The following is a 13358-nucleotide window of genomic DNA, read 5'->3' as shown; positions in this document are numbered from 1 at the left end:
CCTGTATATGTCCGCTGGATGGACACCTTCTACACAAAGAAAGCGTATCACACCCCGCTGTTTTTCCTTTGTAACGTTAGTCACTGGCACCTCCATTGGTGTGCCACGTCTTATCTGAGGGAAAGGAAGGAATATTGATCAGTAACCAACTTCTGCTAACGTGCCACACTATGTCTGTGCGCAACAAATGTAACATTTATTATGGCTTATACATACGCGGATATAAACAGCAAGCAGGACTAACATCTTCCTTAACACGTTGTACGGATATTTGCAGTTGGACCTTTTCATTTGACTGTAGCCTTAGAAAAAAAACATGTAACATAATAAACTCATCTGCTTGATCGACTGGCGGGCTGGGTTCGATCCCATACACCAGAAGACTACGAAGTTGTCTAATATTCTAATACCAGTTTACAGTAGTATAATATATTGCTATATAAATTATAGCCCTTCTAATATTTCTAATTTTGCGTCATTGCATCTTCAATTGGGACGTTTTGAAACGCTATGAAAAATATTTTTCTTACATATGATATCTTTGGTTAGAACCGTTACAACCTGAATGTTGTATTATCGTGACCTGCAGACGACACAACTGTCAACAAGCCATCACATGATCCGAAGAATTAAGACAGCAGTGTCAGTAACGAAGATAGACAAGGAACCCTGAAAATCAAGTATAAAAAGAGGAGCACCAAACACTTGGAGATAAGTTTACCCAGGATTAAGCATTTCTCTCTCTTGGTTGTTGAGACCTTGAGAAACACCCCCACATTTCTCTTGTGCTTGGGACTTGAGGAACTCCTCATGTCTGTCGGTTGCTTGGACCTTGAGATATGCCTAATCTCTCCGGCTGCTTGGGTGGGCCTTGAATAACTTCTAATCTTTCTCGCCTGCCTAGGTCTTGAGAATTCTATCTCAGCTACCTGGGTCGAGGAGTTATCCTACACAAACGTTCTTCATTCCTCCTTATAACCACTGGGATTATAATCTGGAATAGGGAATATGTACGGTACGTCTTCGGATTCAAAAATCCCATGTACGATTACTCTACCATCAAAATATTACATGTGAAAGTGACCAGCCGATCACACAATTTTGATCAATAACAAGGACTGAGGACAATTTTCATCAGGAAACTTCAAAGCACATCATTCATGTATGTCTGTAAAGCTTTCTTGTGAGGATTAATTTAAAATGTAAAAGGTGAATCTGGTTTACCGGTAGATTTATGCCGAGAACTAGGACAGAAAAGGATACTTAGGAAGAAAATGAAGGAAAAGTAGATGAAGAAATGACGGTATCTGGAAACGCACAACGAACTACCTCTAATCTACCATTTAATATGCCACACCTAAGTAAATATCTGTTTAGGATTACGCAAGATCCGGACAAGTTCTTCATGCTGTTCGACCAACTATCAATTCTTCAAGGCTGCAAACCAGGAAAAAAAAAGTTGCTCTGGATTTAGTGTTCCTATTACAGAATAGCAATCAACTAGCCTTCCTCACTTATGACCAATTAAAAGTAAAACTAATGGATTTAAGCCACCCAAAGCTGGTAGCATATAAAGCTGAATTAGAAATTTTTCAAATTCAGCAACTAGAAAATGAACCTATAGATGCGTATTTTCTTCGTAAATCAAGGGCGATAAGACAAGTTATGTCCGAGGCAACGAAATAACAAAAAATACATCTTCTGTCATTAGGATTACAACGAAATTTTCTAGAGAAAATTGCTTTAGAAACATTCGATTCCATACAAGCATTTCAGAAACCACTTGTATTCATTAGAAGTAGCCCAGGGTTTATTAAGGAAATGGGACTATGTAGAACTTGCACAAGCAATCTATTCATTTTACGACCAGCCTCCGCATACGTTACTGTCACCTACACATGAACCTAGCAACTCAACTATGTTTAGTTCGTCACTACCTAACAAGGATACAAAACAAACAATTCCTAATATACAAAATTCTCAAGTTTGACCAAATATACAAATCCATCAGGTGCCTCAAATTTGCAACAACTTCAATACTTACAAACCTATCTACTGCACCTACTTCACAAAATATTTCACAATTTCAATCAACTATAGGGGGGGGCACGATGGCTCAGTTGGTAGAGGGCTTACCTCTGGTGCATGGGGTCCTGATTCGATACCCGGCCAAGTAAGTTTGTGGTGGACAACACCGTGTCCGTGGGTTTCCTCGGATACTCCCGTTTTCTCCCACATTATCATTCCACCAATAATCCCATCATCATTCACTTGGCTTAACCATCATCTCCCTTGTTAGCTTAAACGGCATATTCGTGGGACGTTAAACTGGAAGATTTGATTTTTCATTTCACTTAATTTTTCAGCCAACTATAGGCTTACCACAACAGTCAGCACTCATCGGAATATAATGTTGGTCAGTGTCTACGGGGCTCATTTTGGAATGCTGTGACACCGAAACGACATTTAAAAAACCAACACAGCGAATGGTGTGTTCATGCACTATTAATTTTGTTTTTTCGGCTTCCTGTGCAGAATGTACCTGTTTGATTTCGTAAAGAAAAATCATTTTCAGATATGCATTCTCCATACTTATGTCCGTCTGTTCAACAACGTGCACTACTTCCTGACTGTCTGGATACCTCAGCCCGTTTGCTGGACCTTTTCGAAGTTTTTCACGTCAGACGCGTGACTTTAGTCCATTTCTGTGTTGTGTTGCTGAGACGAGTTTTCCACTAGATATCTAAGTGGATATTTCATTCCCACCACCTAATATGATTATTTGTGTGATATTGCGTATGTAGAATACAGATAGTTATACTTGTTGTGAACGTAAGTATTCCTATAGAGTATGATAATCGGTATAAGTGTTCATAAAAATACTACTGTCGCAATCCTTAACCGTATATAACAGCAGCTGGATGGCTAATGTTCACAGATCCTTATTCTTAGACCTTAAATAAATGGATTATCCGAAAGAAGAGTAACCACAAACTTCACTAATATTATGATACTAAATAACCACTGACGTGACAACTCTTCACAAGCCTGAACTTGCTCCAACGTCATCTGTTAGCGATCGGAGAAACTAGTGACAAAAGCGTTGTCAGCGCGTCATCCTGCACCTAAAGGGGTAACAGAAGCTTTCTGGACCTAGTGACCATATTGTGTCATTGCCCTGGGTGAACGCCGTAAATTAGGGTGCATCGACCGGGAATCGAGTCCGTGACGCGGAATGGAGTCCAACGCTCTATTATTAGATACGGAACCCTCGAATATTATGGTGTCAGAAATTCTGAATTGTATATCGTTGTACAAAAAGCAAGTCACTTATGATGCTCAAATAATATTTACGAATTGTTCTGCAGAAACCGAGCTACTTGTAAACACTAACTAATAAAAATGTGCTCCTGATTTGTTCCTGCTACTACGTTCAACTGTATTCATTTTTGGCGGATTGTACTACAGTACTAGTAGGGATATACAATTTTTGTGATTTAAAAACTGGTTCAAATGTAAAACTTGTGTCTGTTGTTGTTTTCGTAATGGAAATTGTGTAGTTTTATTAATGATACTGCTTATCGTAATGTCCCAATCATTATCCAAACCCTAGATTTATTTTCGTGATTTTATTAAAAAAACTAACATATCATAATAGTATTCAAATATGTTCCTTTCTATTTCTGTTACATACGTAACGTATATATGTCCTTTTAACTATGAATATTAAAATGTTTTGTATGAAATATTTGGAGTGAAAAGATAAAACTTCAAAATTAGGAATACCAGAAGATCAGTATATACTATGTTCCTTATGTACAATTATTCAGTATGATTACGCTTATCCTCTGTATCTTGGACACTTAAATCCTTGGAATTTATTCATTTTAAAGATGCGAAATCATGAAATGCATCATTTTATTTTATGGTAGAATAAAGTAGGAGTCCCTTGAACTTTCTAATAAATATGAAGGAAAATTTCCCATTTCTCTTGTAGTGGCGTTTGGTAAATTGTGTTAGACAGGATATTATGTTTTGGAACGTTGAGACGGTGATATTTAAGTTCTGTCCTTTGAAACAGTGTGAGAAAGTTATTATAAAATAAGTTACAGAAAAAAGATTGTGGAACTAATTCACTTCTTTAAGGGATGAGGAAAAGAACGAAATTCCTCCGTGTAGAAACTTCTCAAACATCGGTATGAACTTTCGAAAATTATAGTCTTTCTTTTAGTATAATCATCATTAGTTCGCAATAGTAAAGCAGAATAGGCTTAATGTTGTGTGTATAAAATGTGATATCGAACACCTAAGAGAAAAATATCAAATAATACTTTCGACTATCTAGGATCAATATTAACAGAGCAAACCATATTCATGAAGAAATTAAATGTTGACTAAAAGAATGGAATTCGTGTTATTATTCAATTCAAAGCTTAAAACATGTAAAACGATAATCATGCCTGTTCTGCTGTATGGTTGCGAAACATGAAACTGAGGGAAGAACACAGACTGAACGTATTTGAGAACAAGATCCTGAGGCGAATATTTGGACCCAAGAGAAACGGGAATTGCAGAAACTTCATAAAGAGGAACTGAATAATTTATATCGTTTTACCAAACATTACTAGGGTTATCAAGTCTAGGAGGCTCAGGTGGTCAGGTCCTGTAGCCAGAATGGAAGAAAGTAGGAATGCTTTCAAAGTTTTAACTGGAAATTCAATCGGGAAACGACCATTAGGAAGACCTAGGCGCAGATGGAAGAACAATATTAAGATGGATCTAGCAGAAATAGGAATACAAAGTAGAAACTGGGTCCAGTTGGCTAAGGACAGAAGTCAATGGATAGCTTTTATGAATGCGACATTGAACTTTCGAGTTCCATAGGTCATAGAGTTAGTTAAGAGAAGAATATGAGTGTTTAATGCTTAAGAATAAATATTGATACCTATTGAGAGTTAGTCTTAAAAGCGAATGTGATGTGATGTAAAATTTATAGAACAGAAATAATATTCCAAATACATACATTCAAACAATTTATAATTTTTTGTTGTTCATTTGTTGAAGTTTAGCGTCCCTTTTCAGCACTGAGGTTATAATAAGACGTGAATCTACAGTTAATGGATGAATCCAACTCCCGTAATACGTTCATCCTCCACCAGGAATCGAATCCAGGATCCGTGCACCAAAGATGATCACTAGCCACTAGACTAGCGATGAGAGTAATATTTAATTGTGACGAAATTCTTTTTGTGTAAACCGGTACATTAAGCCCCTAAAGTCGGTATATGTCTTGTCACCAGGAATCAGTGAAGAATTGATGGTTAAATTAATAAATGGATGCATTTATGCATCCACCTTTATTGGTTACCCAATAATGGTGAAGTTTCTTGTGCTAAGCTATTTATTTAAGGTATAAATAATGATGCCTACCTTTATTGAAATTAATCACTTGGAATTATTGCTTGTAAAACCCTGCTTACTTTAGTGATATATTTAATTTCATGTTTGTATTGGTAAGTGTTTCCTCTTAATATTAAAGGATATTCTGTTCGTATTCAGTTTTGTAGATAACTGAAATTTAAAGTTTAAGAGAAACTCACTGCTCGAACACACACACACACACACAAAAAAAAAGACGTCTTATAAGCCAACACTTTTTTTTAACTGTGTATGATTTTGAGAGAGAGGAGCCAAAATACCGGGTGTTCAGAAAGTAAGTAAGTATGAGATACCGAGACATATAAAAGTAATCCAAAATTACCGATATTAGTGTCAAATCCATAATTTTCGCGGTCGCTGAAATCAATGGTGACATTTCCATTAGCAATGACTTGCAAATTTAGTTACAATTGTATGCGGGCCGGGAGTCAGCGGAGTGGGGGATACCGAGACATGGAAAAAATAGCCCAAAATGACCGATATTAGTATCAAATCCATAGTTTTCGCAGTCGCTGAGATCAGTGGTGATACTCCCACAGGCGTTGACTTCCAAATACAGCCCCCGTGCGAAGCATGGGTATATTCAACTAGTAGATAATATAATTGTTTCGTGGAGATAATTTTATGTAACAAGAAGTAATAATAATTAAATATATTAATGAAATGTCCATTGAATTAATATTGTCCCCAGGTAGGGAATGGCAGATAAAAGGTTTGTAATGACTGTTGCGTTGAAATGGGTTGTTCTGCTATATGAATCTGATTAACTACAAGTGTTTTGGCGCAACCGAGACGATAATGGATGCTGATATTTTCTGCGTGGTTTATATGATTCCTGATGCGTAGATGGTTATATATATATATATATATATATATATATATATATATAATGTTACTGGCTTCCATCTACTGCTGTTCCTCGTATATCCAGTTATATTGAATGCCTCAAACAAGAGTAAGTTGAGAGAGGCACGCTGACTCAGTGGTAGAGCGCTTACCTCTGGTGCGTGGGGTTCCTGGTTCGATCTCCGGCCAAGTAAGTTTATGGTGGACAACATCGTGCTCGTGGGTTTTCTCCCGTTTCTTTCCACTTTCTCATTCCACCAATTCTTTCATTATCATTCACTTGCTTTAATCATCATTTCCGTTAGCCTAACAGGCATAAACGTAGGATGTTAAACTGAAAGATTTCATTTCATTGCAAGAGTAGGTTGAAGGAAAAAAAGAAATCGATGGTGTTTAGGGATTATGGTTTTTCTTTCGGTTTCAGAATGTTACTAGTTTATGTCGCGTTCCATTCCACTTGAAGATCGTCTTATCATTCAAATCACGTATCTACTCGTGCCAGAAGTCGTGACTTTTCTTCAAAATCTAATATATGCTTCTTATAGTGATTAAATATCAAGGAAGATTTTGTGAATTTATAATAAAAGAAGAGGAGATTTTCTCTTGTGTTTTAATATAACTAGGATGGCTTTATCACCTTTCGTACATTTTAGGTACGTTTGTAGTTAACATTTGAAAATAAAATAAATAAATAAAATTAAAAACAGAATAAATATTGATTACAAGGCAGATTTAGGGAAGATCAAATACCGTAATTCTGCATGGTTACGGACCTGATTTCAATTTTCGATATTTTTGCGTAATTTGTATATTTATTATATAATACCTGACTGTTACGTTTATTGCTGAAATTATTATTATTTTTTTTTAATGTTTTCCAGGAGACTGATATAACAGAATATTCATTAGCTGCTCTTGCCAAAAGTGAAAAGAGTTCTGTTAATAGGACGGCGGAGACCCCTACAAGTGGCTTTCACAATCAAAGAGTTACGGGAAATAATAAACTTACCTGGGTGCAGAACCGAATTTAACGTAAAGGTTTTTCAGGGAGTGAAGGATATCATCCCAAGTAAGTTTCTCTGTTCATTTATTTTAAACTTTCAGTATGAATATTATCAATTTGTATGATAACATTACAGGAATACCTTGCATAACGCAGTTTTAAACAACATGAGTTTTGTTCTAAATCAGTTTTTATTATTCAGCATATCTACGAATTGGTAATACGTTCGCCAATTCAAACTTTAAAAAAAAAAATAAAAAAAAATAAAAGCAGTAAATAGCACTGTACATGTATAGATGGAAATACTGTATAGGTCAGGTCGTGTTGGCTTATGATATATATACAGGGTGGGCATTAATTACCTCACTATTGAAAATTGTTTATAACTTTATTAATATGTAACCAATTTTCATAGAACAAAAATAATTTTATTCCTTACAATCGTACTACGTTTGTTACGCATGGGTAAAATTTCACATAATCACCACAATTAGCCACCAGTTATCGTAAACGTTTGGGGATGTTTGCGTCATACTTCTAGAGATACTTCAGCGGTACGGGGTTTACAAGAAATTGGCGAATTCACTCCTCCAATTCATCAAAAGTTTTTCGTTTTATGCGACAAACTTCCTCTTTCGCCCATCCCCAGAGGAAGAAGTCGCAGGGCGTTTGGGGCAGGACCCCTTGCTGGCCAGTCAAGGATGGCACGACATCCCAACCAGCATCCTGGAAAATGGATGTCGAGCCACGCACAGGCAGGGCGTGCGAAATGAGGTGGAGCCCCATCTTGCATAAAGATTATGTCGTTGTAATTTTCCCATGTGGATACAATATTGTAAACTTAATCTTTAATCATAGAAAGACACTGTTTTCCATCATTGTTCCCCGAATGACGTATGAACCCACAACTTCCGTGGATGTCATGCCGCACCTGTAACCTTCGGACGATTTTCGCTTTTTTCAACAACCATCCTCGAATCTTTTTTTTTTTTTTTTTTTTTTTTTTTTTGCCTTATAATAACAATTTTGCCGGTTAACAAACCCCCAACACTGATACATGGCTTCAACTGACCACAGAATATTACCGAAAAGATCGGAGAAGTCTTCATATCAAGCATCATCAACATCGTCTCCCCATATTCCAACCGATGATCACAGTCTTCCGGGAATAATTTTTGGCAGTAATGTGGTTTCCATGAACGAAAATTCAACTATTTCTTCAGGACAGTTTGGATCGTGTGTCGGGTTAAACCACTTTAGCGAGATGCTTGTCTTCGTGATTTCTGACGACTTTGAGTGAACATTTCCTGAACTATTTGCACATTTTCTTCCATCCTGGATGTTGAGGGATGATCTTGTATCATAATGTCTGGTACATAACCTGTGTCCATTGGTTTCGAATAGCAATTCCTTATGATCTTTATGTTTAAAATTAATGTTTAAAATTCATTAAATAGTTTATGTTTCTTTTAGTGAACAATTTAAATTCTATTGTCATATTAGAATTGAAATGCAAAATATAAAATATTTCATGTTCAGATTTAAAGTGTTATTGTCTTTCTTTGTGCATTATAATTTTGCATTCTCTTTACCAGAACTAGCACGGCCACGTAAAAGACTGATGGAACTGCTCACTAATACTGCTCTTGATCCACCGAGTGATAAGTTAAGGGATCAATGGGCTCAAGCAACCAAAGTGTTTCATCCTATATTTTTCCGTACACCAGTAGAATTCCTTTCTTCAACGAGTGGTCAGTGTGTTTCAGGAGTGAAACTGAATGTGAACAAGTTAGAAGGTGCTAATATTGAAAAACAAAAAGCTGTTCCTACAGGAGAAACACAAACAATAGAATGTGGTTTTGTGTTGAGAAGCATTGGTTACAAAAGTGTTGGTGTTGATAAAGACATTTCACTTGACAATAATAGAGGAGTAATACAGAACACAGACGGCCGTGTTGACGGTCACCCAGGTAATGTAGAGTTTATCTGTCGGGTGTTCTAAGAATGGCACCTACGGACTACAGAGTACTATTCTACAAGTTGAAATAAAGCGAAAAGTGTATATAATTGTATACCTTTCTGGTCTCCGTCTGAAGACGCGAATTGCAGTATGTAGCAACGTCGCAGATAAAGAACCATGGAGTAGATCTTCCAATTCTTCAAAACGTTACATCGATTCTTTCCAAATGGCAATTAAGTCGATAAACGTTGACACTAGCATCACTTATTATCGTAATAATCGATGTAATTTCTTAATGGATTCGTACAGCAATGCCTGTGGTTTCTGCGACGTTGCCACATAGTTAATCTGCGACGTTGCCACATAGTGAAACTTGTAATTGCCGATAGCGGTTGAATGAGACCCCAGGAGGTAGACCATTATATAGCATTTTCGCTTTATTTTGACCTGAAGAATAGATCTCTGTTGTCCGTGTGCGCCATTTTTAGAACACCCTATATATAATCCCTAATTAGTCAGTAATAACCCTTAAACTAGATGATGAATGAAAACTTCTTAATTTTACGTGCTCTGATATTTTTATTGACTGACTTGTACTTGTTTTTCAGAGGAATTTTTAAAGGTAAATGTAAATATGGGATGAAAAACGAAATTAATATTGGTGGAGCGTTTCAGTGAAACAAGTTCAATCTGTTATTCATTTGTTTAATCATATACGTTTTTTCTTCTTTCTTGCTGTAGGGACTGCCTGATATTTCAAAAGTTTTGAAACTTAGTGGAAGAGCATGCTTTGTTGGTATCAATTAAATTGAGCTAATTTTTCCTTCAAGATACTAAGGTGTGTTTAAAACAGTTTATATAGTTTTAAATACTATTTAAAATAAAATAAAAACGAAAAAAGGGAAGAAAGGAATAGGATATGGCAGCTCACAGCGTCACAGAACAGCCACCATGTTTCCAGTTGGATGGGGACTCTGCGAATCATACACTCCTTTGGGCATTCATTACAAATAAACACAGCTCGTAGCTTGAAATAAGGTGAACAATGACTCACTCATTTGACCATATCACATGTTTCCACTCATCAATGGTCCATATTGCGTGCTCAGAATAATTATACATAAACTTTCAATTCTGGAAATTTAAAACAGTGCCAAGTTCTATTGAAATTCGAAAATTGGAAAATAAAATTAGCAACTTTAGTGATAAGAACAAATTCTATACAGTATCTGCTCGAGAGTCTTTTGCCTGGCAAGTTATTCCACTGGCTTACAGTGGTTTTGGTGCCGGGTGTTTCTTAGCTGATTTGAAGTAGAATTGGGACGCTGAATCCAAATATGGCGTTAGTTTTCCCCTAACAGCTTTAGTTTTTGAGATATAGGAATTGCAAGACTGACCTGCTACAACGTTGAAAATTGCATAGGTGCTGTTTTACCGTAAGTGAAAAGAAAACTATGATATTTAAAACTGTTATTTGGAACACTTTGAAAATAATGAAAACCATATAAACACAAACATCAAGTACATAATAACTCTGTAACTACATTTTATAATAGTTTTTATGAATAAAAAATCAAATAATTTGTTCAAAACGATCTATTCAACACTTCGGAAGCTTCGTTTTCGTGACATCCTTGAATGTTTCTTTGCACAGTCTCTTTTTAGGTTCCAGCAGTAATCTGCCATCATATGGGCATCCCATCTTCCTTGGTAGCGGTCCTCCATTGTTTTAATATCTTGGTGAAATCTTTCACCTTGTTCTTCACTCAGACTGCCTACGTTGTCTGGGAAACGGTCCAAATGGCTGTGCAGGTAATGAATTTTGATACTCATATTACATCCAAGTTTTTGGAATGCATTAAGCATCTGGTTCACTAGCTCAACATAGTTATCAGCTTTATTATTGCCAAGGAAATTCTTGATAACTTCTACAAATGAGGTCCAAGCTCTACGTTCAGTCTCATTCATGGACTCCACGAAAGCCGGATCTTTCATGAGTTGTCTTATTTGGGGACCATCAAATATTCCAGCTTTTAATTTTTCTGTGCTGATCTGAGGTAGCTTGTTTCCCATGTAAGCAAAGCACGGCCCGTCCTTATTTAGCGCCTTTACAAACTGCTTCATCAAACCGAGCTTGAGATGTAGAGGTGGCAAAATGATTTTGTCACACTCAACAATAGGCATGTTAATAATATTTTTCTTACCAACAACCATGTCGTCTCTCTGCGGCCACTCTTTTTTTGACCAATGGTTTGCTTTGTCTCTGCTATCCCACAGACATAGAAAACAAGGATATTTTGTGTAGCCACTTTGCTGTCCAAGAAGAAAGTTCACCATCTTTAAATCCACACAAATCACCCACTGATGGTCCTGATATTTAATTTTTTCCATAACCAAAGCAATTGCTTCATATTCTTCTTTCAGTCGTGTTGAATGAGCGATTGGAATTGAGCCATATTTATTGCCATTGTGTAGAAGGACGCATTTTAAACTTCGCTTGGAGCTATCAATAAACAGGCGCCAATCATCTGGATTGTATTCTGGAAGACCCATGTGTTCTAGGAGACCTCTAACATCGTGACAGAATACGAGATTTGTGTCTTCAGTGAAAAATGGTAAAAACTCCTTTTCCCTTGTTCGGTAGAATGTGATTTTAGTTCCTTGTTCTAGTACGTTTTTCTCCTTCAATCTGGAAGCAAGTAATTCAGACGATTCTTTTGAAAGATTAAGGTCCCTAACTAGATCATTTAGCTCATCTTGATTAAACTGTTGAGGAATTGTTGACATTCCCTCATAATCACTGTCACTTCCATCATCCATGTCACAAGAATGTTCACTACGTTCGTTTTCAGTCTCACAAAGCTCTGGCAAGTGGTGAAACGTTGGGATTGGTATTTCATCGGAAAGAACAACTGGACGTCTTGCTGAAGGCAGATCAGGATATGTCCACTTGTTCCGGTTATTTCTATTCATACCCGTAACATTTACCAGGCAGAAATAACAGTCATCAACATGGTTTGTGGGTTCCCTCCAAACCATTGGAACACCAAACTTAAGACTTTTTCTTTTTCCAGTTGTCCACTGTCGCAAGTGTTCAGTACACATTTTACACACAATATGTGGAGCCCACGTTTTATCTTGGTCCCCTAGGCGTACACCAAAATATGCATGATATGCTTTTTTTTACAAAGTCACTGATATGTTTTCTATTGTCTTTAAATGTGTACTCACCACATATGTAGCAAAACACATCAGGATGGTTAACACAACTTCTTCGACTTGAACTCATTTTATGTTCAGGCCACTAACACGGATGTTAAATATAAAGCCTTAGTATACGCGATACAAGTTATGATTTCAGAACAAAACTCACATGTTCCAACATGTCACTCCACCTGCAAGACAACAACTACGATCCACTAGCCAAGTAGAATACCAATGCAATCTAGTGGACGTTCCTGGAACTACTATATGACTAGTTTCCGTTTAGTACCGACAGATAGCAGCACTAATGAGAAAAGAGCGCCGTTCTTCCAAATAGAAATCTCTATAGAGCACAGTAGGATTTATTTGAGTTGCAGAGTTTATAAGATCATATTCAAACTTGTTATTACGAGAATATTTGTATTTCTTTTGCTTATTTTGTATACTATTGCAAGAAGCATGCAGAAATAGTGGTTACATCATTTATAATTTACATATTTATTTTGGATTGTAATATTTCTTCCACATACATTGTAACGTAAATAACACTACTGGTACAGTAGCCTGTATCTACCAAAGTAGAGCTGATAGAAAAAAACTGCTTACATTATTGGATTCAGCGCCCCACACATAGTTAAAATCAGCTCTAAAATTTTAGGCACCAAGAAAAATTTTTTTTCTGTAGGCCTGTGTTCTCAATACTTAAGTTACAGATTTCTCTGATTTTAGTATTTCAATAAAACTTGGTATCATTTCAGATCTCTGTTTTTTTTTCACATGTATGTTTTGAGTGGGATATACTACTTTTTAAAAAACATGTACAATGATCTATCTAGTATTTAAAGCGACAGATGGACCATTAGTTTTCTCTTGTATTAAATAGTAATATGAATATGTAATCCTTAT

At 36.4% G+C, this 13358-nt stretch overlaps 1 protein-coding gene across 1 annotated transcript in view; it reads left to right on the top strand.

Annotated features, from left to right (window-relative positions):
• LOC145665401 (NADPH:adrenodoxin oxidoreductase, mitochondrial-like) overlaps positions 1-13358 on the top strand; it is a 141326-nt gene that overhangs the window by 101998 nt on the left and 25970 nt on the right. The window contains 3 exon segments of the mRNA XM_081732707.1: positions 7167-7204; positions 7206-7354; positions 8884-9258. Of these exon segments, the coding sequence (XP_081588833.1) occupies positions 7167-7204; positions 7206-7354; positions 8884-9258 (562 nt within the window).

This window comes from Thermobia domestica, chromosome 11 (genome assembly GCF_964235325.1).
Source record: "Thermobia domestica chromosome 11, izTheDome1.hap1.1, whole genome shotgun sequence".
Classification (NCBI taxonomy): Eukaryota; Metazoa; Arthropoda; class Insecta; order Zygentoma; family Lepismatidae; genus Thermobia; species Thermobia domestica.
The sequence above is the reverse complement of the archived record's forward strand: the minus strand, read 5'-3'. Positions and strand labels throughout refer to the sequence as shown.